At 40.3% G+C, this 25,055-nt stretch overlaps 1 protein-coding gene across 1 annotated transcript; it reads left to right on the top strand.

Annotated features, from left to right (window-relative positions):
• Positions 1-22,584: 22,584 nt before the first annotated feature.
• On the top strand, positions 22,585-24,211 carry LOC128648260 (nucleolar protein 58-like). The gene is given in 2 exon segments (XM_053700887.1): positions 22,585-22,952; positions 22,954-24,211. Coding segments are annotated over 2 exon segments (1,491 nt in total). The 5' UTR covers positions 22,585-22,671; the 3' UTR covers positions 24,164-24,211.
• Positions 24,212-25,055: the final 844 nt, after the last annotated feature.

Below are 25,055 nucleotides of genomic sequence, written 5' to 3'. Positions count from 1 at the left end.
CACAAACTTACTTCACCACCTCCATGGGAGGCAAAGTTTGTAAAACTGATTTGTGGGTGTGGTGACGGGTGTATTTGTAGGCATTTTGAGGTTTGGGAAACTTTGCCCCTCCTGGTAGGAATGTATATCCCATATGTCACTAGCTCATGGACTCTTGCTAATTACATGAAAGAAATATATACATGTCAAGGGATATTCAGGGATTCCTGAAAGATATTAGTGTTCCAATGTAACTAGCGCTAATTTTGAAAAAAGTGGTTTGGAAATAGCAAAGCGCTACTTGTATTTATTGCCCTATAACTTGCAAAAAAACTAAGAACATGTAAACATTGGGTATTTCTAAACTCAGGACAAAATTTAGAAACTATTTAGCATGGGTGTTTTTTGGTGGTTGTAGATGTGTAACAAATTTTTGGGGGTCAAAGTTAAAAGTGTGTTTTTTTTCAATTTTTTCCTCATATTTTATAAAAAAATTATAGTAAATTATAAGATATGATGAAAATAATGGTATCTTTAGAAAGTCCATTTAATGGCGAGAAAAATGGTATATAATATGTGTGGTTACAGTGAATGAATAAGAAGAAAATTACAGCTAAAAACAAACACTGCAAAAATGTAAAAATACCCTTGGTCCCAAACAGACAGAAAATTGAAAAGTGATGTGCATTAAGGGGTTAATGTCCCTTTTGTGCTTGGTAAGCTGCCTGCAAGTCCAGCAGATTTGCAAGTAACAAGTAATCCTGCTGACTCCAAAAGCCTTGAACATGGTCTGTCCCACAAATGGCTCCCCAACCATGACTACTTGAATCTGTAAATATTTCTACACAATCTAGTTGAGAGAAAAAGAGCACCTTATGAAAGACTGTTTCTTTTCAGCCACCAACTGAGATTATGATTCATGGAATTTGAAATAATATCTTCCATTAGGAACAGGTCTCTTCTCCAAAGCTTTGAAAATTAATCTTGAATGGTTACATTCTCCATCTTGCCCATCTGACAAAGTGGATGGTTGTGTTTAACTTTCCCAGGAACATCATTTACTGTCTTACCGTAAAACATGTTAGTTTTTGAATTTTCAATGAAAAATCCATTACTTCCTGAATCTTTCAACAAGGAATCAAAGCTTCTTTAACCTTTGAGTTAAAAGTGTGCCCAGAAAAACAACTTGAGGAGAAGAAAATAACTGGCTTTTTTCACAATTTATCAACCATCCAAAAGAATGGAGAATTTACAAAACCTGATGTGTGTTTTACCGCCAACTGTTCTGCTTCTGCTACTAGCAGAATATCGTACAAATAAGGTAGAACAATTGAAGATTTCTGCAATTTGTAGGAGCAGTACCTTGGCATACAAGCCCCTACAGGAATATCCTGGGTACCCACATCAATCTTGTGACTTTTTGTTGTGCACAAATATCTTACCACAACCTCTTCCTCTATTGAATGATATAGGATGAATAGAACTCCCTGAATAATGATCCCTTAAAGGAACATGATACCCATTTTTTGTAGCACTTGAAAGTGATGAAGGATAATTGTAAAAAGCCGACTAGAAAATATCACATGACCATCAATATGTAAAAAAGGATTTGGGTCCAAATTGTCCTCAGTAGCCACATTCCATTGTAAAGGGACTTTAAACAGGCAATCAGGATGCTAGTTTTATGAGACTGCAGTAAAGCAAAGCATGACCACAGCACTGATAATGCTGATTGGTGTAGTTTTTTTTTTCAACCTGCAGTAGCTAAAGGATAACTGTTTATAGAGTACTTACTATTGTGAGCTTTTTACAGTTATGCTGCATATAGGTATATGTACCTTTAAGCCATGCAGTGGCATCACTAGGGTTGGTGTCACCCGGTGCGTTAAGTTATGGTGTCACCCCCCCCCCCAGAAAGCAGACACACACAAACACAAAAACACAGGCACACACACATACAAACACTCAGACACACTTAAAAACACACTCAGATGCACACACAAACACTCGAAAACACACACACAAAAAACACTCAGACACACACAAAAACACTCAGACACTCACACACAAAAACATTCAGGTACACACACAGAAACACTCAGACACACACAAAAACACTCAGACACACACACACACACACACACACACACATACAAAATATGTAAACTGCACTGCATTAATTATAAAGCTCATGCCTAGAGCTGCTCCCTGGCTCAGCAGAGCATCAAATGAAAGATAAATGGAGCATTTTAAAAATAAATCACTAAAGAAAATGTTTGAGCGTGCAAACTATGAAAATTCTGCTCTCTGGCTCTGTTCCAAGTCTGTCAGTGCACAGCCCCGGGCCTCGTGCCTACCACTTCTTATGGCCAAGCACCTCTGCTCTCTGCCCACCCCCAGACCCCTGTCCTCCTTCCCTTCCTACCTCTTCAGTGTGCACTTAGTGTACCGTAACCGTACCGGTCTGGTGGGCATCATACATAGCTCCTTCACTTTAGAGACAGTGTCAGACAGTCATGTGGTCAGGTGCCAGGCATCCCCCTCATAATATCTCAGTTCCCATTTAGAGAGACCTCACAGCAGTGAGTGACTCCACTGCTCCACACGTCATTGAGCAGTGAGCACAGATAGGCAGGCAGGTTTAGGCTAGCAGCGCAACTTTGCAAGCCCCACGGCACGCCCACAACATACATAGTAAAATTGGGCTAAGGAGGAGCAAAGTACAAACAAGCAAAAGCAGCCAGGAAAACTATTTGTGGAAATTGCAACGCTGGCTCAAGGGGCAAAAAAATGAAGTGTCTATAACTTTCCCAATCCCACTAATGTTCACAAATGCTGGCCCCTCTAATGAAAAAATATATGCATCTCTACATTGTATTTCTTTGAATTTCAATAAAATTAAAAAATATATATTTTTTTTTTTTTTGGTGGTGCCACCCCCTGGAGGGTGTCACCCCCTGGAGGGTGTCACCCGGGTGGAGTCCGCACCCCTCGCACCCCCTAGTGACGCCACTAAAGCCATGCAATGAAGATTTGATTAACATATTGACAGTAACATGCCCTGTCATCTCCAGACTCAAGTCCAGTTTGGCTTCTCCAAATAAGGAAAGTGGTAGGTGAAGTTTGACAATTTAAAAACAATAAAAGCAAACAAGGTGATAATCTGTTCTAATAAGGTTCAGACTCAGGGACCGAATTATCAAGCTCCGAATGGAGCTTGATGCCCCTGTTTCTCTCGCGCGGAAACAGTAATTATGAAGCAGCGGTCTAAAGACCACTGCTCCATAACTTGTCTGCTGCCTCTGAGGCTGCGTTCTTCAATCCGCCAGATCCTATACGATCAGGCTGATTGACACCCCCTGCTAGCGGCCGATTGGCCACGAATCGGTATGGGGCGGCATTGCACAAGCAGTTTACCAGAACTGCTTGTGCAATGATAAATGCTGACAGCGTATGCTGTCACAATTTATAGATGTGCGGTGGACATGATACGCTACATTGTATCATGTCCGCTCGCACTTTGATAAATTGACCCCTCAGTCTATATGTTAATCTAATGCAAGATTGCTGCTAAATGTAATTAAAAAGAGGTTATTGTCCGTTTAAGGGGCCATTGTACACAAACCATTTCCACTATTATATTGCAGTAATAAAATGTACAAACTACTTTTTAATTAAACAAATTGAGTGAAAGTTGTTTAAAATAAAACACTAGTAAGAAATATATGTTGCATACAAAAGCTTTCACAATCATGACTAGAAAATAGGAGATGAAAGGACATGAAACCCCAAATTTTCTTTCATGATTTATATACAATTTTAAACAACTCTAATTTACTTCTATTATCAAATGTTCTTAATTCTCTTGGTATCTTTTGTTGAAAGGCAGGGATGTAAGCTCAGGAGCATGAATGTGTCTGGAGCACTGTATAACAGCAGTTTATTCAAGAATATTATCCATAGGCAAGAACACTAGGGGCTCTATTACATATGCGGCGTCGCCCGCAAAAGCCGGCGACGCAGGTTTTTGTGCGGGTTTGTTATCCTAATACCCCTAAACCGGCATTAACCCACAAGACAATAAATCTATTAAAGTATTAACCCCTAAACCGCCAAAGCCCACAACGCAATAAACCTAACCCCTAACCTAACACCCCCTAAATGAACCCAAATTACCTAATTTACAAAATACTAAAGTTACTATTAAATTAAAAAAAACGAACACTACTTTAAAAATAAAAATAAACTAAGTATAAATTAAAGGGACAGTCTAATCAAAATTCTGGAGTAGACTGTCCCTTTAAGCTATAATTACAGAAAATAAAAAAGAAAATTATTAAATTTTAAAAAATGATACCTAATCCCTATGAAAATAAAAAAGCCACCACAAAATAAAAACACCCCCATCTCTAATAAACTACCAGTAACCCTTAAAAGGGCATTTTGCAGGGCATTGCCCCAAGATAATCAGCTATTTTGATACAAAATACACAAAGCCCCCCCTAACAGTAAAAAAATCCCAACCACCAAACCCCCCCAAATACAATAACCTAGCACTAAAAACCCTAAACTACCCAAGATCCGGGATGATGGGAACAAATTAGGTATCATTGATGATGACACCAAAGCCTTTTTATGGGTTAAAAATCCTAAAATTCCAATCTTCCACCATCTCCCCAAGACACACAATGGTCTTGACAATGTCCAGGGACGTCCAATCGTCTCTGGCATTGGATCCTTGCTGGAACCCTTGGGGAGATGGATGGAAGGTATTTTACAGCCTCTGGTCAAGATCCTCCCGTCATTCCTTAAGGACACAAAGCATTTGCTAGTCCTGGTAGAAGACACCAATTGGAAACCAGAATTTTCATGGTTAACTATTGATGTAGTTAGTTTGTATTCAACCATACCTTTAGATAAAGGTATGATTGCAGTGGCATTTTTCTTGGATAAATATACAGGTTACAGTAATACTAGACAAGAGCTTCATACTCAGGGCACTCTTCTTTTTACTGACACACAATTACTTCTCCTTTGGCGGCAATTTTTACCTACAAAAGAGAGGTACTGCAATGGGAGCTACTTTTGCCCCCTCTTTTGCAAATTTATATATGGTGTGGTGGGAGCTATCCCATATCTATGGAGAGAATTGCCGCCAGAGAGGAAGTATTGTGATGTACAGGAGATTTATAGATGATCTCCTTCTGATATGGCAAGGGTCATCGGAAGAGGGCACTGCGTTTGTGGAGGACCTCAATAATAACGATGTTGGTCTGAGCTTTACAAGCACTGCAAGTAAAACAAGTATTGAATATCTAGACCTTACACTTTTTAGTGAAGGCAGTAAAGTTGTCACTAAACTACACAGGAAGCAAATTGCAGGTAATAGCATCCTGCATGCCAAAAGCATGCATCCTAAGCATACAAGATTTGGCATACTTAAAGGAGAATTTATTCGTTTACGAAGAAATTGTTCCTCATTGTCAGAATACCATAATATGGCTAAAGACTTTAAGGAGAGGTTTGTGCAAAGAGGATTCTCCAGAAAGCAAATCACCAAAGCATACAATATAGTATCTAGAATGGATAGAAATAGGATACTCCACTCAAATAGAGCCCCGAAAAACAAAGAGATGAGTAATATACCGATTTTTGTTACAAATTACAGCAAACAATTTGATCAGATTGCAAATATCGTTCAAGAATGCCTACCAATTTTAAAAGGAGATGGAGATCTCTATGAGATAGTACAAAAGGGATGTAAATGCATCCCTAGGAAGAATAAGACCTTAGGCAATATTCTGGCCCCAAGTGAAATTAAAACTACTTCTCATAGAGTTACAAGTTGGCTAGAGTGCAAGGGCCACTATAGATGTGGTGCCACTAGATGCAAAGCTTGTTCACATACGTTAACTGGTAAAACTTTTCAATCAACAAAGACCCAAAGGGTTTTTACTATTGATGCTTGCACAAATTGTCGCAGCACATATGTAGTGTACCTTGTGACTTGTCAAGAATGTTTAAAGCAGTACGTTGGTCTTACCACAAAGGAATCTAGAGAGCGGATAAAAGAACACATCTATGATATTAAGTCTGATGATCCGGATTCACAAGTGGCAAGACACTTTTAAGTCTATTTCACAATAGCAGTACTGACAACTTAGTGTGGCAAGTTATTGAATGGGTAAGAGTTCCCAACAGAGGAGGCGATAGAGACAAGCTGCTTCATATGCGCGAGGCTTTTTGGATCTTTAAATTGGGAACAAGGGCCCCTGAGGGCTTTAATATACACACAGATCTTATAAACTGCTGGAGATAGATTTATTGCTTGCTGTTCTGCAGATATTATATATCTGTAGAGTAAGTAGTATATATTTCCATTCTAGTTTTGTTTTCGAAATTACCTTTGCACAATCCATAAACCATATCTTCACCTAGGATGAGAATCGCAACTATCGCTATGCCTTGAGAATAAGTGCAGATTTTATAACTGTTGTAAATAATTCTTAGTCAAGTTGCCCCACTAGAGATCTATGTAATTTAATAAGATCTAATACTATTTATTATAGTCAATTTTTGGTTTCCTATCCTATTATTATTACCCTTTCCTATAGCCATATCCCGATAAAGGATATAAAGTGCAGATAGAGAAATTATTATCAAGAATATTCATACATAGTATAGTTAAATTAAATGGATTTATATTTCTATTTATATCATAATGAGAAAGCAACAAATATTATGTGGTAAATTAGCTTAGGGATATCATATATTAGTATCATATATTGAGATTATTTCTCTTTAGTTTGTCACAATGTTAATAGATAGGAAGTGACATACCTTAGCTACATATCGCTTTAAATTTGGCTGTATGACTGTAAATAATGTCCGAATAAACTTATTATGTAACAGCACTACTCCTATAAGAATAGGATAATGGTATACGTTTGTATAATTAATCTATGTGGATTGAAGAGACTTTTTCTATTTTAGAGTGTAAAGTAAAGCTCTAGTAGCATCTAAACATTTGAATCAACTTTTTGTATCATTGGGATAAAAATGTCCATGTATGTGTAAACTGGCAATCAAGGAGTTAACTTAAGGTATAACACGTCACTGTGATTTGTAAATTTAAGAAGGCTGTGTATCTAAGACAGCACGGTCTATGAATAAGGCAGAGAGCTGAAACATGTCAGACCGCTGCTGTCTTAGATCTGATCTGTTATATTTTTTGCTGTGGAATCTTTTTTAAATTTTGTATGGCAATAAAGTTTACCTTTTAAACTCTTAGCCTGTGGCCCCGACCCTTATATCCGCCATCAAATCCACACAGCAAGTAATAATTAAATTATTAACCCCTAAATCCGTCAACCCCAACATCACAAACTACCTTTTAAAACTATTAACCCCTAAACCGGCATTAACCCACAACACAATAAATCTATTAAAGTATTAACCCCTAAACCGCCAAAGCCCACAACGCAATAAACCTAACCCCTAACCTAACACCCCCTAAATGAACCCAAATTACCTAATTTACAAAATACTAAAGTTACTATTAAATTAAAAAAAACGAACACTACTTTAAAAATAAAAATAAACTAAGTATAAATTAAAGGGACAGTCTAATCAAAATTCTGGAGTAGACTGTCCCTTTAAGCTATAATTACAGAAAATAAAAAAGAAAATTATTAAATTTTAAAAAATTATACCTAATCCCTATGAAAATAAAAAAGCCACCACAAAATAAAAACACCCCCTACTCTAATAAACTACTAGTAGCCCTTAAAAGGGCATTTTGCAGGGCATTGCCCCAAGATAATCAGCTATTTTACTACTAAATACACAAAGCCCCCCCTAACAGTAAAAAAACCCCACCCACCAAACCCCCCCAAATACAATAACCTAGCACTAAAAACCCTAAACTACCCATTGCCCTGAAAAGCTCTTTTACTGCCCACCCTATCTAAATAAAATTTAACCCCCCAAAAAAAACCTTAAAAAAGTCTAAGCCCCAGGTTGCTACTCATCGTTCCTGATGTCCGGCAGAGAAGGTCCTGTTACAGGCGGTGAAGTCTTCTTCCAAGCGGTGACCTCTTCTTTCTTCTTCCTGGAACATCCTTCGTGGAGCGGAGCTGAAGACTGAAGACCGTGGAGCTGAAGACCGTCGACCCTGGAACTGAAGAACGGCGACCACGGAGCCATGGAGTGTGGAGGATCCTCTTGGTACGATCTTTGCTGCACACAAGATAGAGAATTCAAGGGACGCAATTAAAAATGGCGTCCCTTGAATTCCTATTGGCTCATTTGTTTCTTAAAATTTAAAGTAGCCAATAGGATGAAAGCTACTGAAATCCTATTGGCTGTTCAAAGCAGCCAATTGGATGAGAGTTACTGAAATTCTATTGGCTATTCAAATCAGCTAATAGATTTTCAGTAGCTCTTATCATATTGGCTGATTTGAACAGCCAATAGGAATTGAGTAGCTTTCATCCTATTGGCTGATTTGAATTTTAAGAATCAAATCAGCCAAAAGGAATTCAAGGAACGCCATTTTTAATTGCGTCCCTTGAATTCTCTATCCAGTGTGCTGCAAAGATTGTACGAAGAAGATCCTCCATGCTCCCTGGCTCCGCGGTCGCAGTTCTTCAGTTCCAGGGTCGCCGGTCTTCAGCTCCACTGTCTTCAGTCTTCAGCTCTGTGAAGGATGTTCCAGGAAGAAGAAAGATGGTGAGTAGCAAAAAAACCCCAAAAGGTTTTTTAAGGGCTTTTGGGGGGTTACATTTTATTTAGATAGGGTGGGCAGTAAAAGAGCTAAATGCCCTTTTAAGGGCAATGCCCAACAAATGCCCTTTTCATGGCAATGGGTAATTTAGTGTTAGGTTATTTTATTTGGGGAGTTTGGTGGGTGGGGGTTTTACTGTTAGGGGGGCTTTGTGTATTTTGTAGTAAAAGAGCTGATTATCTTGGGGCAATGCCCTGCAAAAAGCCCTTTTAAGGGCTACTGGTAGTTTTTTAGAGTAGGGGGTGTTTTTATTTTGGGGTGTCTTTTTTATTTTCATAGAGATTAGGTATAATTTTTTAAAATTTGGTAATTTTCTTTTTTATTTTATGTTATCTTAGATTTTTTTATTTTCTGTAATTGTAGCTTATAGGGACAGTCTACTCCAGAATTTTGATTAGTCTGTCCCTTTAATTTATACTTCATTTATTTTTATTTTTAAAATAGTGTTGTGTTTTTTTTAGTTTAACCCCTTAGTGACCAGAGCACTTTTCCATTTTCTGTCCGTTTGGGACCAAGGCTATTTTTACATTTCTGCGGTGTTTGTGTTTAGCTGAAATTTTCCTCTTACTCATTTACTGTACCCACACATATTATATACCGTTTTTCTCGCCATTAAATGGACTTTCTAAAAATACCATGATTTTCATCATATCTTATCATTTACTATAAAATTTTTTTATAAAATATGAGGAAAAATGGAAAAAAACACACTTTTTCTAACTTTGAACCCCAAAATCTGTTACATATCTACAACCACCAAAAAACACCCATGCTAAATTGTTTCTAAATTTTGTCCTGAGTTTAGAAATACCCAATGTTTACATCTTCTTTGCTTTTTTTTGTAACTTATAGGGCCATAAATACAAGTAGCACTTTGCTATTTTCAAACCATTTTTTTTTCAAAATTAACGCTAGTTACATTAGAACACTAATATCTTTCAGGAATCCCTGAATATCCATTGACATGTATATATTTTTTTTTAGAAGACATCCCAAATTATTGATCTAGGCCCATTTTGGTATATTTCATGCCACCATTTCACCGCCAAATGCGATCAAATACAAAAAATTGTTCACTTTTTCACAAATTTTTTCACAAACTTTCAGTTTCTCACTGAAATTATTTACAAACTGCTTGTGCAATTATGGCATAAATGGTTGTAAATTCTTCTCTGGGATCCCCTTTGTTCAGAAATAGCAGACATATATGGCTTTGGCATTGCTTTTTGGTAATTAGAAGGCCGCTAAATGCCACTGCGCACCACACGTGTATTATGCCCAGCAGTGAAGGGGTTAATTAGGGAGCATGTAAGGAGCTTTTTGGGGTAATTTTAGGTTTAGTGTAGTGTAGTAGACAACCCCAAGTATTGATCTAGGCCCATTTTGGTATATTTCATGCCACCATTTCACCGCCAAATGCGATCAAATTAAAAAAAAACGTTAAATTTTTCACAATTTTAGGTTTCTCACTGAAATAATTTACAAACAGCTTGTGCAATTATGGCACAAATGGTTGTAAATGCTTCTCTGGGATCCCCTTTGTTCAGAAATAGCAGACATATATGACTTTGGAGTTGCTTTTTGGTAATTAGAATGCTGCTAAATGGCGCTGCGCATCACACGTGTATTATGGCTAGCAGTGAAGGGGTTAATTAGGTAGCTTGTAGGGAGCTTGCAGGGTTAATTTTAGCTTTAGTGTAAAGATCAGCCTCCCACCTGAAACATCAGACCCCCTGATCCCTCCCAAACATCTCTCTTCCCTCCCCTACCCCACAAATGTCCCCGCCATCTTAAGTACTGGCAGAAACTCTGCCAGTACTAAAATAAAAGGTATATTTGGGCTTTTTTGTGCATTTTTTGTTAGCATATTTACATATGCTTCTGTGTAGGGATCCCCCTTAGCCCCCAACCTCACTGATCCCCCACTAAACAGCTCTCTAACCCTCCCCCTCTGACTTAATGTGCGCCATCTTGGGTACTGGCAGCTGTCTGCCAGTACCCAGTTTAGTGAAAAAAAATGCTTTTTTTAAATAAAAAATGTCCCTTTTCTGTAGTGTAGCTTCCCCCCCCCCCCAAGACCAACCCCCCACCCCTTCCAGATCCCTTAGATGGTTAGAAAAAAAACGTTTATTTAATTTTTTTTTTACTTTTACTTTTTTACTTTTCTGTAGTGTAGCGGTTCCCACCCGCTCCCGCCCCGTGCACGCGCCCGCCCGCCACCCCCCGTGCCCGTGCGCGCCCCCGTCGGCTCCGCTTCCGATCCCGCCCCCCTCCACCTTACGCAACTCACCGATGGCCGGCCACCCGCCTCCCAAGTCGGCTCCCACCCACCAACGATACCGGCCATCGATGTCCGGTGCAGAGAGGGCCACAGAGTGGCTCTCTCTGCATCGGATGGCCAGACAGTGTTATTGCAGGATGCCTCGATATCGAGGCATCGCTGCAATAACCGGAAAGCAGCTGGAAGCGAGCAGGATCGCTTCCAGCTGCTTTCCACACCGAGGACGTGCAGGGTACGTCCTTGGTCGTTAACTGACATCCTTTAGAGGACGTACCCTGCACGTCCTCGGGCGTTAAGGGGTTAATAGTAACTTTAGTATTTTGTAAATTAGGTAATGTGGGTTCATTTAGGGGGTGTTAGGTTAGGGGGGGTTAGGTTAGGGGCTAGGTTTATTGCATTGTGGGCTTTGGCGGTTTAGGAGTTAATACTTTAATAGGTTTGATGCGTTGTGGGTTAAAGGCGGATTAGGGGTTAATAGTATTAATAGGTAGTTTGCGTTGTGGGTTAATGGCAGATTAGGGGTTAATAGTTTTAATAGGTAGTTTGCAATGTTGTCGGTCTAGGGGTTAATACATTTGTTATTAGTAGTGAGAGGGGGGGATTGCGGATATAGGGGTTTTTACGTGTCGGGCTTATTTTTGGGAGGCGTGTTAGACTTTTACGGGAGTTTTTATATTTTATTTACTTTTCTTAGGCGCCGGCAGTTTCTAAAGTGCCGTTAGTCACTGGCGACTCCAGAAATTTGTGCTCATTTCTGGACATCGCTAGTTTATCAGACTTACGGCACTTTATGAACTGCCGGTGGGGTTTATGTAATACCCGATGTGCGAGGTGAAATTATGGGCGGCACGGGTTGCAGCGCTTGCGCTGAAGCCTGTGCCGTATATGTAATCTCGCCCCAAATATTAGCACTATTTCCTGCCATGTAGTGCTCCAGATAATGATCTATGTATCTCTTCAACAAAGAATACCATAGGAACAAAACAAATGTGACAATTAAAGTAAATTGGAAACTTTTTTTAAAATGGTATGCTCTGAAAAGACAAATTGTGGGTTTATATCCCTTTAATTAATTTCAACATTTACTTTTAAAGGGAAAAAACTAGTGTTTAGTTATATGTAACTGTTTATAGTTAGCCTATATTATAAAAGGCCAGGTATGTTTGTCGGATGCAGTCATGCGCAGTAGAGACTGCGCGGGACAAACATACCTGGCCTTAACCAACCAGCGCTGATGCACAGTAGAGACTGAGTGAGAAAAGCCTGGCCTTAACCGCTTAATGACCAGCGCTGTACCCTGTATGGCATTGTTAAGCCTTTAAGGACCTGTGTTGTACCCTGGGCCTCTCTCTGCCGCGATCTTGATAAAAGATTGCGCTATTTCTGCATGCACCACGAGTGGGGCAGTGCAGAAATAGTCTTGCAGAGGTACCGAAGCAGAGAGGGACACTCTGTGTCCCTCTCTGCATCAAATAGCGGTGGTGCCGATTGTTGGTGGCCTGGGAGAGTTAGGAGGAAGCGGGTGGGTGGCCCATCGCTGGAGGGGGCGGGAGTGGGCAGAAGGGGGATGAGGGAGAGGGGATTCAAAAATCTTCTGACAGCGGCAGGGATGGGGAAGGATGGAGGGGGATGAGGGAGAGGGGATACGAGTGGATGGGGAATCAGAGGGTGGGGAAAGGTTCTTGGAGGGAGAGGTGGGTAAATGATGGAGGGGAATCAACTTTTTGTATCATTGGGATAAAAATGTCCATGTATGTGGAAACTGGCAATCAAGGAGTTAACTTAAGGTATAACACGTCACTGTGATTTGTAAATTTAAGAAGGCTGTGTATCTAAGACAGCACGGTCTATGAATAAGGCAGAGAGCTGAAACATGTCAGACCTCTGCTGTCTTAGATCTGATCTGTTATATTTTTTGCTGTGGAATCTGTTTTAAATTTTGTATGGCAATAAAGTTTACTTTTTAAACTCTTAGCCTGTGGCCCCGACTCGCCCTTTTTTCTAATTTTGGCAACCGCAATCCCCCACCTCAATAACTAATAAAGTGTATTAACCCCTATATCCGCCATCAAATCCACACAGCAAGTAATAACTAAATTATTAACCCCTAAATCCGCCAACCCCAACATCACAAACTACCTTTTAAAACTATTAACCCCTAAACCGGCATTAACCCACAACACAATAAATCTATTAAAGTATTAACCCCTAAACCGCCAAAGCCCACAACGCAATAAACCTAACCCCTAACCTAACACCCCCTAAATGAACCCAAATTACCTAATTTACAAAATACTAAAGTTACTATTAAATTAAAAAAAACGAACACTACTTTAAGAATAAAAATAAACTAGGTATAAATTAAAGGGACAGTCTAAACAAAATTCTGGAGTAGACTGTCCCTTTAAGCTATAATTACAGAAAATAAAAAAGAAAATTATTAAATTTTAAAAAATTATACCTAATCCCTATGAAAATAAAAAAGCCACCACAAAATAAAAACACCCCCTACTCTAATAAACTACTAGTAGCCCTTAAAAGGGCATTTTGCAGGGCATTGCCCCAAGATAATCAGCTATTTTACTACAAAATACACAAAGCCCCCCCTAACAGTAAAAAAACCCCACCCACCAAACCCCCCCAAATACAATAACCTAGCACTAAAAACCCTAAACTACCCATTGCCCTGAAAAGCTCTTTTACTGCCCACCCTATCTAAATAAAATTTAACCCCCCCAAAAAAACCTTAAAAAAGTCTAAGCCCCAGGTTGCTACTCATCGTTCCTGATGTCCGGCAGAGAAGGTCCTGTTACAGGCGGTGAAGTCATCTTCCAAGCGGTGACCTCTTCTTTCTTCTTCCTGGAACATCCTTCGTGGAGCGGAGCTGAGGACTGAAGACCGCAGAGCTGAGGACTGAAGACCGCAGAGCTGAAGACCGGCGACCCTGGAACTGAAGAACGGCGACCACGGAGCCATGGAGTGTGGAGGATCCTCTTCGTACGATCTTTGCTGTACACAAGATAGAGAATTCAAGGGACGCAATTAAAAATGGCGTCCCTTGAATTCCTATTGGCTCATTTGTTTCTTAAAATTTAAAGCAGCCAATAGGATGAAAGCTACTGAAATCCTATTGGCTGTTCAAATCAGCCAATAGGATGAGAGCTACTGAAATTCTATTGGCTATTCAAATCAGCTAATAGATTTTCAGTAGCTCTTATCCTATTGGCTGATTTGAACAGCCAATAGGAATTGAGTAGCTTTCATCCTATTGGCTGATTTGAATTTTAAGAATCAAATCAGCCAAAAGGAATTCAAGGTACGCCATTTTTAATTGCGTCCCTTGAATTCTCTATCCAGTGTGCGGCAAAGATTGTACGAAGAGGATCCTCCATGCTCCCTGGCTCCGCGGTCGCAGTTCTTCAGTTCCAGGGTCGCCGGTCTTCAGCTCCACTGTCTTCAGTCTTCAGCTCTGTGAAGGATGTTCCAGGAAGAAGAAAGACGGTGAGTAGCAAAAAAACCCCAAAAGGTTTTTTAAGGGCTTTTGGGGGGTTACATTTTATTTAGATAGGGTGGGCAGTAAAAGAGCTAAATGCCCTTTTAAGGGCAATGCCCAACAAATGCCCTTTTCATGGCAATAGGTAGTTTAGTGTTAGGTTATTTTATTTGGGGGTTTGGTGGGTGGGGGTTTTACTGTTAGGGGGGCTTTGTGTATTTTGTAGTAAAAGAGCTGATTATCTTGGGGCAATGCCCTGCAAAAAGCCCTTTTAAGGGCTACTGGTAGTTTTTATTTTGGGGTGGCTTTTTTATTTTCTAACGGCTAGATTTAGAGTTTTGTCGGTAAGGACCCGCGTAGCTACGCCGGCTTTTTTCTGGCCGCACCATAAAAATAACTCTGGTATTGAGAGTCCACATAAAGGCTGCGTTAGGCTCCAAAAAAGGAGCGTAGAGCATTTTTAACGCAACTTCAACTCTCGATACCAGAGTTGCTTACGGACACGGCCAGCCTCAAAAACGTGCTCGTGCACGATTCCCCCATAGGAAACAATGGGGCTGTTTGAGCTGAAAAAAAACCTAACACCTGCAAAAAAGCCGAGTTCAGCTCCTAACGCAGCCCCATTGTTTGCTATGCGTAAACACTTCCTACGTCTGCACCTAACACCCTAACATGTACCCCAAGTCTAAACACCCCTAACCTTACACTTATTAACCCCTAATCTGCTGCCCCCTGCATATTTTTTTTAACCCCTAATCTGCCGCTCCGTAAACCGCCGCTACTTACATTATCCTTATGTACCCCTAATCTGCTGCCCCTAACACCGCCGACCCCTATATTATATTTATTAACCCCTAATCTGCCTCCCACAACGTCTCCTCCACCTTCCTACACTTATTAACCCCTAATCTGCCGAGCGGACCGCACCGCTACTATAATAAAGTTATTAACCCCTAATCCGCCTCACTAACCCTATAATAAATAGTATTAACCCCTAATCTGCCCTCCCTAACATCGCCGACACCTAACTTCAATTATTAACCCCTAATCTGCCGACCGGAGCTCACCGCTATTCTAATAAATGGATTAACCCCTAAAGCTAAGTCTAACCCTAACACTAACACCCCCCTAAATTAAATATAATTTTAATCTAACAAAATTAATTCACTCTTATTAAATAAATTATTCCTATTTAAAGCTAAATACCTACCTGTAAAATAAATCCTAATATAGCTACAATATAAATTATAATTACATTGTAGCTATTTTAGGATTAATATTTATTTTACAGGCAACTTTGTAATTGTTTTAACCAGGTACAATAGCTATTAAATAGTTAAGAACTATTTAATAGTTACCTAGTTAAAATAATTACAAAATTACCTGTAAAATAAATCCTAACCTAAGTTACAAATAAACCTAACACTATATTATCATTAAATTAATTAAATAAAATACCTACAATTACCTACAATTAAACCTAACACTACACTATCAATAAATTAATTAAATACAATACCTACAAATAACTACAATGAAATAAACTAACTAAAGTACAAAAAATAAAAAAATATTTACAAACATAAGAAAAATATTACAACAATTTTAAACTAATTACACCTACTCTAAGCCCCCTAATAAAATAACAAAGCCCCCCAAAATAAAAAAATGCCCTACCCTATTCTAAATTACTAAAGTTCAAAGCTCTTTTACCTTACCAGCCCTGAACAGGGCCCTTTGCGGGGTTCAGCTCTTTTGCCTGTAAAAAAAAACATACAATACCCCCCCCCACATTACAACCCACCACCCACATACCCCTAATCTAACCCAAACCCCCCTTAAATAAACCTAACACTAAGCCCCTGAAGATCTTCCTACCTTATCTTCACCATACCAGGTTCACCGATCGGTCCAGAAGAGCTCCTCCGATGTCCTGATCCAAGCCCAAGCGGGGGGCTGAAGAGGTCCATGATCCGGCTGAAGTCATCATCCAAGCGGGAGCTGAAGAGGTCCATGATCCGGCTGAAGTCTTCATCCAAGCGGGAGCTGAAGAGGTCCATGATCCGGATGAAGTCTTCTATCAACGGCATCTTCAATCTTCTTTCTTCGGGAGCCATCATCTTCCATCCGACGCGGAACATCCTCTTCTCCCGACGCCTACTAGCTGAATGAAGGTTCCTTTAAGGGACGTCATCCAAAATGGCGTCCCTCGAATTCCGATTGGCTGATAGGATTCTATCAGCCAATCGGAATTAAGGTAGGAAAATTCTGATTGGCTGATGGAATCAGCCAATCAGAATCAAGTTCAATCCGATTGGCTGATCCGATCAGCCAATCAGATTGAGCTTGCATTCTATTGGCTGTTCCGATCAGCCAATAGAATGCGAGCTCAATATGATTGGCTGATCGGATCAGCCAATCGGATTGAACTTGATTCTGATTGGCTGATTGCATCAGCCAATCAGAATATTCCTACCTTAATTCCGATTGGCTGATAGAATCCTATCAGCCAATCGGAATTCGAGGGATGCCATCGTGGATGACGTCCCTTAAAGGAACCATCATTCTTCAGTTGGAGGTCGCCGGATGAAGATGGGTCCGCGTCGGAGGTCTTCAGGATGGAGCCGGTCCTCATCAGATGAAGATAGAAGATGCCGCTTGGAAGATGATGGTTGCCGGTCCGGATCTACTCTTCTTCCCGGATAGGATGAAGACTTTGGAGCCTCTTCTGGACCTCTTCAGCCACCGGATGATGGATCGCCAACCCCCGCTTGGGTTGGATGAAGATTTTGGAGCCAGGACGGATCGGTGATACCTAGTGAGGTGAAGACAAGGTAGGATGATCTTCAGGGGCTTAGTGCTAGGTTTATTTAAGGGGGGTTTGGGTTAGATTAGGGGTATGTGGGTGGTGGGTTGTAATGTTGGGGGGGGGTATTGTATGTTTTTTTTTTACAGGCAAAAGAGCTGAACTTCTTGGGGCATGCCCCTCAAAGGGCCCTGTTCAGGGCTGGTAAGGTAAAAGAGCTTTGAACTTTAGTAATTTAGAATAGGGTAGGGCATTTTTTATTTTGGGGGTCTTTGTTATTTTATTAGGGGGCTTAGAGTAGGTGTAATTAGTTTAAAATTGTTGTAATATTTTTCTTATGTTTGTAAATATTTTTTTATTTTTTGTAACTTAGTTCTTTTTTATTTTTTGTACTTTAGTTAGTTTATTTCATTGTAGTTATTTGTACATATTGTATTTAATTAATTTATTGATAGTGTAGTGTTAGGTTTAATTGTAGGTAATTGTAGGTATTTTATTTAATTAATTTAATGATAGTATAGTGTTAGGTTTAATTGTAACTTAGGTTAGGATTTATTTTACAGGTAATTTTGTAATTATTTTAACTAGGTAGCTATTAAATAGTTCTTAACTATTTAATAGCTATTGTACCTGGTTAAAACAATTACAAAGTTGCCTGTAAAATAAATATTAATCCTAAAATAGCTACAATGTAATTATAATTTATATTGTAGCTATATTAGGATTTATTTTACAGGTAGGTATTTAGCTTTAAATAGGAATAATTTATTTAATAAGAGTTAATTAATTTCGTTAGATTAAAATTATATTTAATTTAGGGGGGTGTTAGTGTTAGGGTTAGATTTAGCTTTAGGGGTTAATACATTTATTAGAATAGCGGTGAGCTCCGGTCGGCAGATTAGGGGTTAATGTTTGAAGTTAGGTGTCGCGATCATTGGGAGGGCAGATTAGGGGTTAATACTATTTATTATAGGGTTAGTGAGGCGGATTAGGGGTTAATAACTTTATTATAATAGCGGTGCGGTCCGCTCGGCAGATTAGGGGTTAATAAGTGTAGGCAGGTGGAGGCGACGTTGTGGGGGGCAGATTAGGGGTTAATAAATATAATATAGGGGTCGGCGGTGTTAGGGGCAGCAGATTAGGGGTGCATAGCTATAATGTAGGTTCCGGCGCTTTGCGGTCGGCAGATTAGGGGTTAATTATTGTAGGTAGCTGGCAGCGACGTTGTGGGGGGCAGATTAGGGGTTAATAAATATAATACAGGGGTCGGCGGTTTTAGGGGCAGCAGATTAGGGGTACATAAGTATAACGTAGGTGGCGGTCGGCAGATTAGGGGTTAAAAAAATTTAATAGATTGGCGGCGATGTGGGGGGACCTCGGTTTAGGGGTACATAGGTAGTTTATGGGTGTTAGTGTACTTTAGAGTACAGTAGCTAAGAGCTTTATGAACCGGCGTTAGCCCAGAAAGCTCTTAACTACTGACTTTTTTCTGCAGCTGGAGTTTTGTCGCTAGATTCCTAACGCTCACTTCAGACACGACTCTAAATACCGGAGTTAGAAAGATCCCATTGAAAAGATAGGATACGCAAATGACGTAAGGGTATCTGCGGTATGGAAAAGTCGGGGCTGAAAAGTGAGCGTTAGACCCTTTTTTGAGTGACTCCAAATACCGGAGTTAGCCTAAAACCAGCGTTTTTGTGGGTTTATATCCCTTTAATTAATTTCAACATTTACTTTTAAAGGGAAAAAACTAGTGTTTAGTTATATGTAACTGTTTATAGTTAGCCTACATTATAAAAGGCCAGGTATGTTTCTCGGATGCAGTCATGCGCAGTAGAGACTGAGCGGGACAAACATACCTGGCCTTAACCAACCAGCGCTGATGCACAGTAGAGACTGAGTGAGAAAAGCCTGGCCTTAACCGCTTAATGACCAGCGCTGTACCCTGTATGGCATTGTTAAGCCTTTAAGGACCTGTGTTGTACCCTGTATGACACTGCTGTGTCCTGGGCCTCTCTCTGCCGTGATCTTGATAAAAGATTGCGCTATTTCTGCATGCACCACGAGTGGGGCAGTGCAGAAATAGTCTTGCAGAGGTACCGAAGCAGAGAGGGACACTCTGTGTCCCTCTCTGCATCAAATAGTGGTGGTGCCGATTGTTGGTGGCCTGGGAGAGTTAGGAGGAAGCGGGTGGGTGGCCCATCGCTGGAGGGGGCGGGAGTGGGCAGAAGGGGGATGAGGGAGAGGGGATTCAAAAATGTTCTGACAGCGGCAGGGATGGGGAAGGATGGAGGGGGATGAGGGAGAGGGGATACGAGTGGATGGGGAATCAGAGGGTGGGGAAAGGTTCTTGGAGGGAGAGGTGGGTAAATGATGGAGGGGGATGGAGTTGCGCAGCTACGCTCGAGATAAAAGTGCAAAAGTGCACAATGCCTTCTAAGAGGTATATTTCTTTACTTACACATTTTGGCCTGTGTACACAGACTTTGAGACTAGTACATAATAAAACAACTAATAAAAAATATTTTTATATTTTATTCACCCTCTTTTCATATAATTTAAATTTTTGATTTTCTAATTATTAAAGCTCAAAATGCACCATGCTGATGTGTTAAGGCAAACCCTACTACATATACAGGGAGTGCAGAATTATTAGGCAAGTTGTATTTTTGAGGATTAATTTTATTATTGAACAACAACCATGTTCTCAATGAACCCAAAAAACTCATTAATATCAAAGCTGAATAGTTTTGGAAGTAGTTTTTAGTTTGTTTTTAGTTATAGCTATTTTAGGGGGATATCTGTGTGTGCAGGTGACTATTACTGTGCATAATTATTAGGCAACTTAACAAAAAACAAATATATACCCATTTCAATTATTTATTTTTACCAGTGAAACCAATATAACATCTCAACATTCACAAATATACATTTCTGACATTCAAAAACAAAACAAAAACAAATCAGTGACCAATATAGCCACCTTTCTTTGCAAGGACACTCAAAAGCCTGCCATCCATGGATTCTGTCAATGTTTTGATCTGTTCACCATCAACATTGCGTGCAGCAGCAACCACAGCCTCCCAGACACTGTTCAGAGAGGTGTACTGTTTTCCCTCCTTGTAAATCTCACATTTGATGATGGACCACAGGTTCTCAATGGGGTTCAGATCAGGTGAACAAGGAGGCCATGTCATTAGATTTTCTTCTTTTATACCCTTTCTTGCCAGCCACGCTGTGGAGTACTTGGACGCGTGTGATGGAGCATTGTCCTGCATGAAAATCATGTTTTTCTTGAAGGATGCAGACTTCTTCATGTACCACTGCTTGAAGAAGGTGTCTTCCAGAAACTGGCAGTAGGGCTGGGAGTTGAGCTTGACTCCATCCTCAACCCGAAAAGGCCCCACAAGCTCATCTTTGATGATACCAGCCCAAACCAGTACTCCACCTCCACCTTGCTGGCGTCTGAGTCGGACTGGAGCTCTCTGCCCTTTACCAATCCAGCCACGGGCCCATCCATCTGGCCCATCAAGACTCACTCTCATTTCATAAGTCCATAAAACCTTAGAAAAATCAGTCTTGAGATATTTCTTGGCCCAGTCTTGACGTTTCAGCTTGTGTGTCTTGTTCAGTGGTGGTCGTCTTTCAGCCTTTCTTACCTTGGCCATGTCTCTGAGTATTGCACACCTTGTGCTTTTGGGCACTCCAGTGATGTTGCAGCTCTGAAATATGGCCAAACTGGTGGCAAGTGGCATCTTGGCAGCTGCACGCTTGACTTTTCTCAGTTCATAGGCAGTTATTTTGCACCTTGGTTTTTCCACACGCTTCTTGCGACCCTGTTGACTATTTTGAATGAAACGCTTGATTGTTCGATGATCACGCTTCAGAAGCTTTGCAATTTTAAGAGTGCTGCATCCCTCTGCAAGATATCTCGCTATTTTTGACTTTTCTGAGCCTGTCAAGTCCTTCTTTTGACCCATTTTGCCAAAGGAAAGGAAGTTGCCTAATAATTATGCACACCTGATATAGGGTGTTGATGTCATTAGACCACACCCCTTCTCATTACAGAGATGCACATCACCTAATATGCTTAATTGGTAGTAGGCTTTCGAGCCTATACAGCTTGGAGTAAGACAACATGCATAAAGAGGATGATGTGGTCAAAATACTCATTTGCCTAATAATTCTGCACTCCCTGTATTTCCCTTATTGGTTGTTACAGATAACAATGCACTTTATACTAACATAATAACAATGGCTAGTCTTGTTTTCTTACAGACTCAAGCTCCCATTGGCTCCTCCAAATAATAGGTGTGGAGTTTGCCTATTGAAAAACGTTTGAAGTAAGAAAATTTTAAGAAAAAGTTAATCAGAAATCCAGGGACTCCAGCCACTTTCCAACGTTAAAAAGAAAGGCTTTATTTCAAATATTTAAACCAGACAATAGCATTGTCAGCAGCAGACTCCATAAAGAGGTGAAGCCATAAGGTGATAAGTCTAAATATATTAAAATAAAGCCTTTCTTTTTAATGTTGGAAAGTGGCTGGATTCCCTGGATTTCTGATTAACTTTTCTTTATATCTATAACGGAGCACTGGGGCTCCGGTATCTATCTGAAATCCACACACCCATAGCCTTGAGCCAATTGGAAACCACATTCATCAGCCTGTGACGTCACCACGCCGAAATTCACACAGAGAATACCGCCAGAGTGAAGATCTAACGAAGGGTAAGAAAGCAGCAGCGAGGGTTGCAATAGTGGAAAGCGGTTTCCCACCGCAACCGCTGAAGTGTTGAGGACCCTGGGTCTTCAGGCATACATCTGGATGGGTAAGTCCGAAAGTCACCATATATATATAGTGGACTGATCTCTCTTAGCTTTGCATCTATAACTGCCTGTGTATAACAAGGGGCAGGTTAGACTGATATTATGTTTTTTCAAACACAGCTTAGCTAGCATAATAACAAGACTTATGTATAGGTAGGAGGGGTTAAGACCCCAGTCCCTTGAAGGTGTGATATTGGTAACTTATGCTGTATACCTTTTTGTTTTCTGTTTACCTTTTATTAACCGGAACCACCGTGACAACAGGTGTCTGGACTCTGTGTGGAGGTCACTTCAGTTATATTAACAACACAGACATATTCCCATTGACCCTTTCCTCATTTTTGAAGATGTTATTTTGTTTTAAAAATGTTATTTTCCATGTAGTCAGACGTACTTTCTTGCTGTGCGCAAACTTGGTAGCGTTGGCGATCGCACGTGTTGGGGGTTATTGAGGAGTTTCGTGTCACCGCCGGTTGAGGGACCACCATGGGGTGCAGTCATGTTGGTTCTATTTGAGACAGCGGCTGGATACGCTATATTTAAGGTCTTAGATGAGAAGAAGCTACAAGAAGTGGGCAGTATATGGAAGAAATTTGAAACAGCTGAAAAGGCAAATAAAATAGTGAAATTAAAACATTTTGAAAAGTTCCAAGACACAACCGAAGCATTAGCAGCTTCCACGGCATTGGTTGAGGGGAAAATTAGCAAAAACTTGAAGAAAGTCCTGAAGAAAATTGAAGCCAAAGAGGCCCATGAACAACTGGCAATTGCGGATGCCAATTTCTATCCGAAATCAGATAGATGGATTAATTACTGGACTTTCTTCTCGTGAAATATCCGCCATGTCTCTTGGTTTGGCTTACAGTCTCTCTTGTTACAAACTGAAATTCAGCCCTGACAAAGTGGACATAATGATTGTACAAGCCATCTCTCTTCTATATGACCTGGATAAAGAACTGAACAATTACATCATGCATTGTAGGGAATGGTATGGATGGCACTTTGCTGAACTGGGAAAGAAAATCACTGATAATCTGGCTTATTGCAAGTGTCTCCGTGCTGTAGGTGATATAACAAACTTTGCTAGTTTTGACCTTTCAGAGCTGCTTCCAGAGGAGGTAGAAGCTGATGTTAAGGCAGCTGCTGAAATCTATATGGGAACAGAGGTATCTGAGGAGGATATAAACAATATCATGCACTTGTGTGATCAGGTTATAGAGATCACAGAGTACAGTACACAATTGTATGACTATCTAAAGAACCGTATGATGGCAATTGCTCCCAACCTCACAGTACTGCTGGGGGAACTGGTTGGAGCAAGACTTATTGCTCATGCCGGATCTCTTCTGAATTTGGCAAAACATCTTGCTTCCACAGTGCAGATATTGGGAGCAGAGAAAGCTCTTTTCAGAGCCCTAAAGACCAAGAGGGACACGCCTAAATATGGTCTGATATACCATGCTTCTCTTATTGGACAGACTAACCCTAAATACAAGGGCAAGATTTCTTGTATGTTGGCTGCAAAAGCATCACTTGCCATCAGATATGATGCTCTTGGCGAGGACACAAATTGTGAGCTTGGAGTAGGGTTGAAACGGATCAGTGGTACTGGGAAGGCATTAGCCAGATCAGACAAGTATCAACACAAAAGTGAAGTGAGGACTTATAACCCATCTGGAGACTCCACATTACCATCTGTTCCAAAAAAACGCAAATTTGAAGAAATGACTGAAGAGGAAGAGAAACCTCAAATCAAAGTGAAGAAAATAAAAAAACAAAAAGTAACAGAAGAGGAAGAGCCAGAAGAAGTACCAGAGGAGCCTGAGGATCCAGAGGAACCACCGACAAAGAAAAAGAAAAAAGACAAGAAGTTAAAGATAAAAATAGAAGACATAAAGGTGGAGAAGGAGGAGGAACCTACTACTAGTACAGCAACAGAGACTCCTAAAAAGAAGAAGAAAAAGAAGATCAAAGAAGAAGATGATAATTAAATTAGAATTTGAAATTTTATGAACTGTTAAAAAGTTTGTGCTGGAGGCCTGTCGTCCACCCCAGCAACTTTTAGGGCTCCATGTACGAAGCAGCGAAAGCTGCTCCGGAGCCTTTGCGGGGCAGGTTCGCATATGCGAGCCTGCTTCCCGCAATGTAAGAAGCAGCGGTCATTAGACCGCTGCTTCCTACACCCTACGCCACCTCTTAGGTGGCGAAGCAAAATCACCGAGAGCTCGCTCGCTCTCGGTGATTGACAGCCCCTTCAGTCGCGTGATTGGTCGCGCGACTGAAGGGGCGGGCATTACACACTCCGCTGAGTGTGTAATGATACATACGGGCAAGCGGATCAATAGATCCGCTGCCCGTGTGTAGCGGAGGCGGGCGGACAGCTTCGCGAGTTAAGAAGCTGTCCGCCCGCCTCTTAGTACATGGAGCCCTTAAAGTGTTTCATTTTTGGAGGCACTTTTCAATTTTGAAAATTGAGGAGAAACATGCTTTATTATGTGGTTTTCTCATTGTCGGCTAAAGAAATCAATGCTAAACTCATAATTACTTTATTTTCCTTATATAAAACATTACTTTTTATGTTTATAGAAAATGTCTACCTCTGTGAGCTGTTTTCTTGCTCTCAATAAATCTAATTTTTAAAGAAAGAAAAAAATGTTATTTTCCACTAAATATTACAAGTAATTGCTGTAATTGCTGTAATTGCTGATACATTTTAGTACTTAGCAAAATAATGTGAAATGCAGCTGTTTTGTTTATTATTGCCTGAAGTCATATCATTAACTATAAGCAAAGAGCTTTTAAAACTATTGATTATTTTACACATTTGGTTGCCATTATGAGAAAACAAGATTTGCAACCTTTTATTTAATTAATGACATATTG

This window comes from Bombina bombina, chromosome 2, assembly GCF_027579735.1.
Source record: "Bombina bombina isolate aBomBom1 chromosome 2, aBomBom1.pri, whole genome shotgun sequence".
In the NCBI taxonomy this organism is placed as follows: Eukaryota; Metazoa; Chordata; class Amphibia; order Anura; family Bombinatoridae; genus Bombina; species Bombina bombina.
The sequence above is the reverse complement of the archived record's forward strand: the minus strand, read 5'-3'. Positions and strand labels throughout refer to the sequence as shown.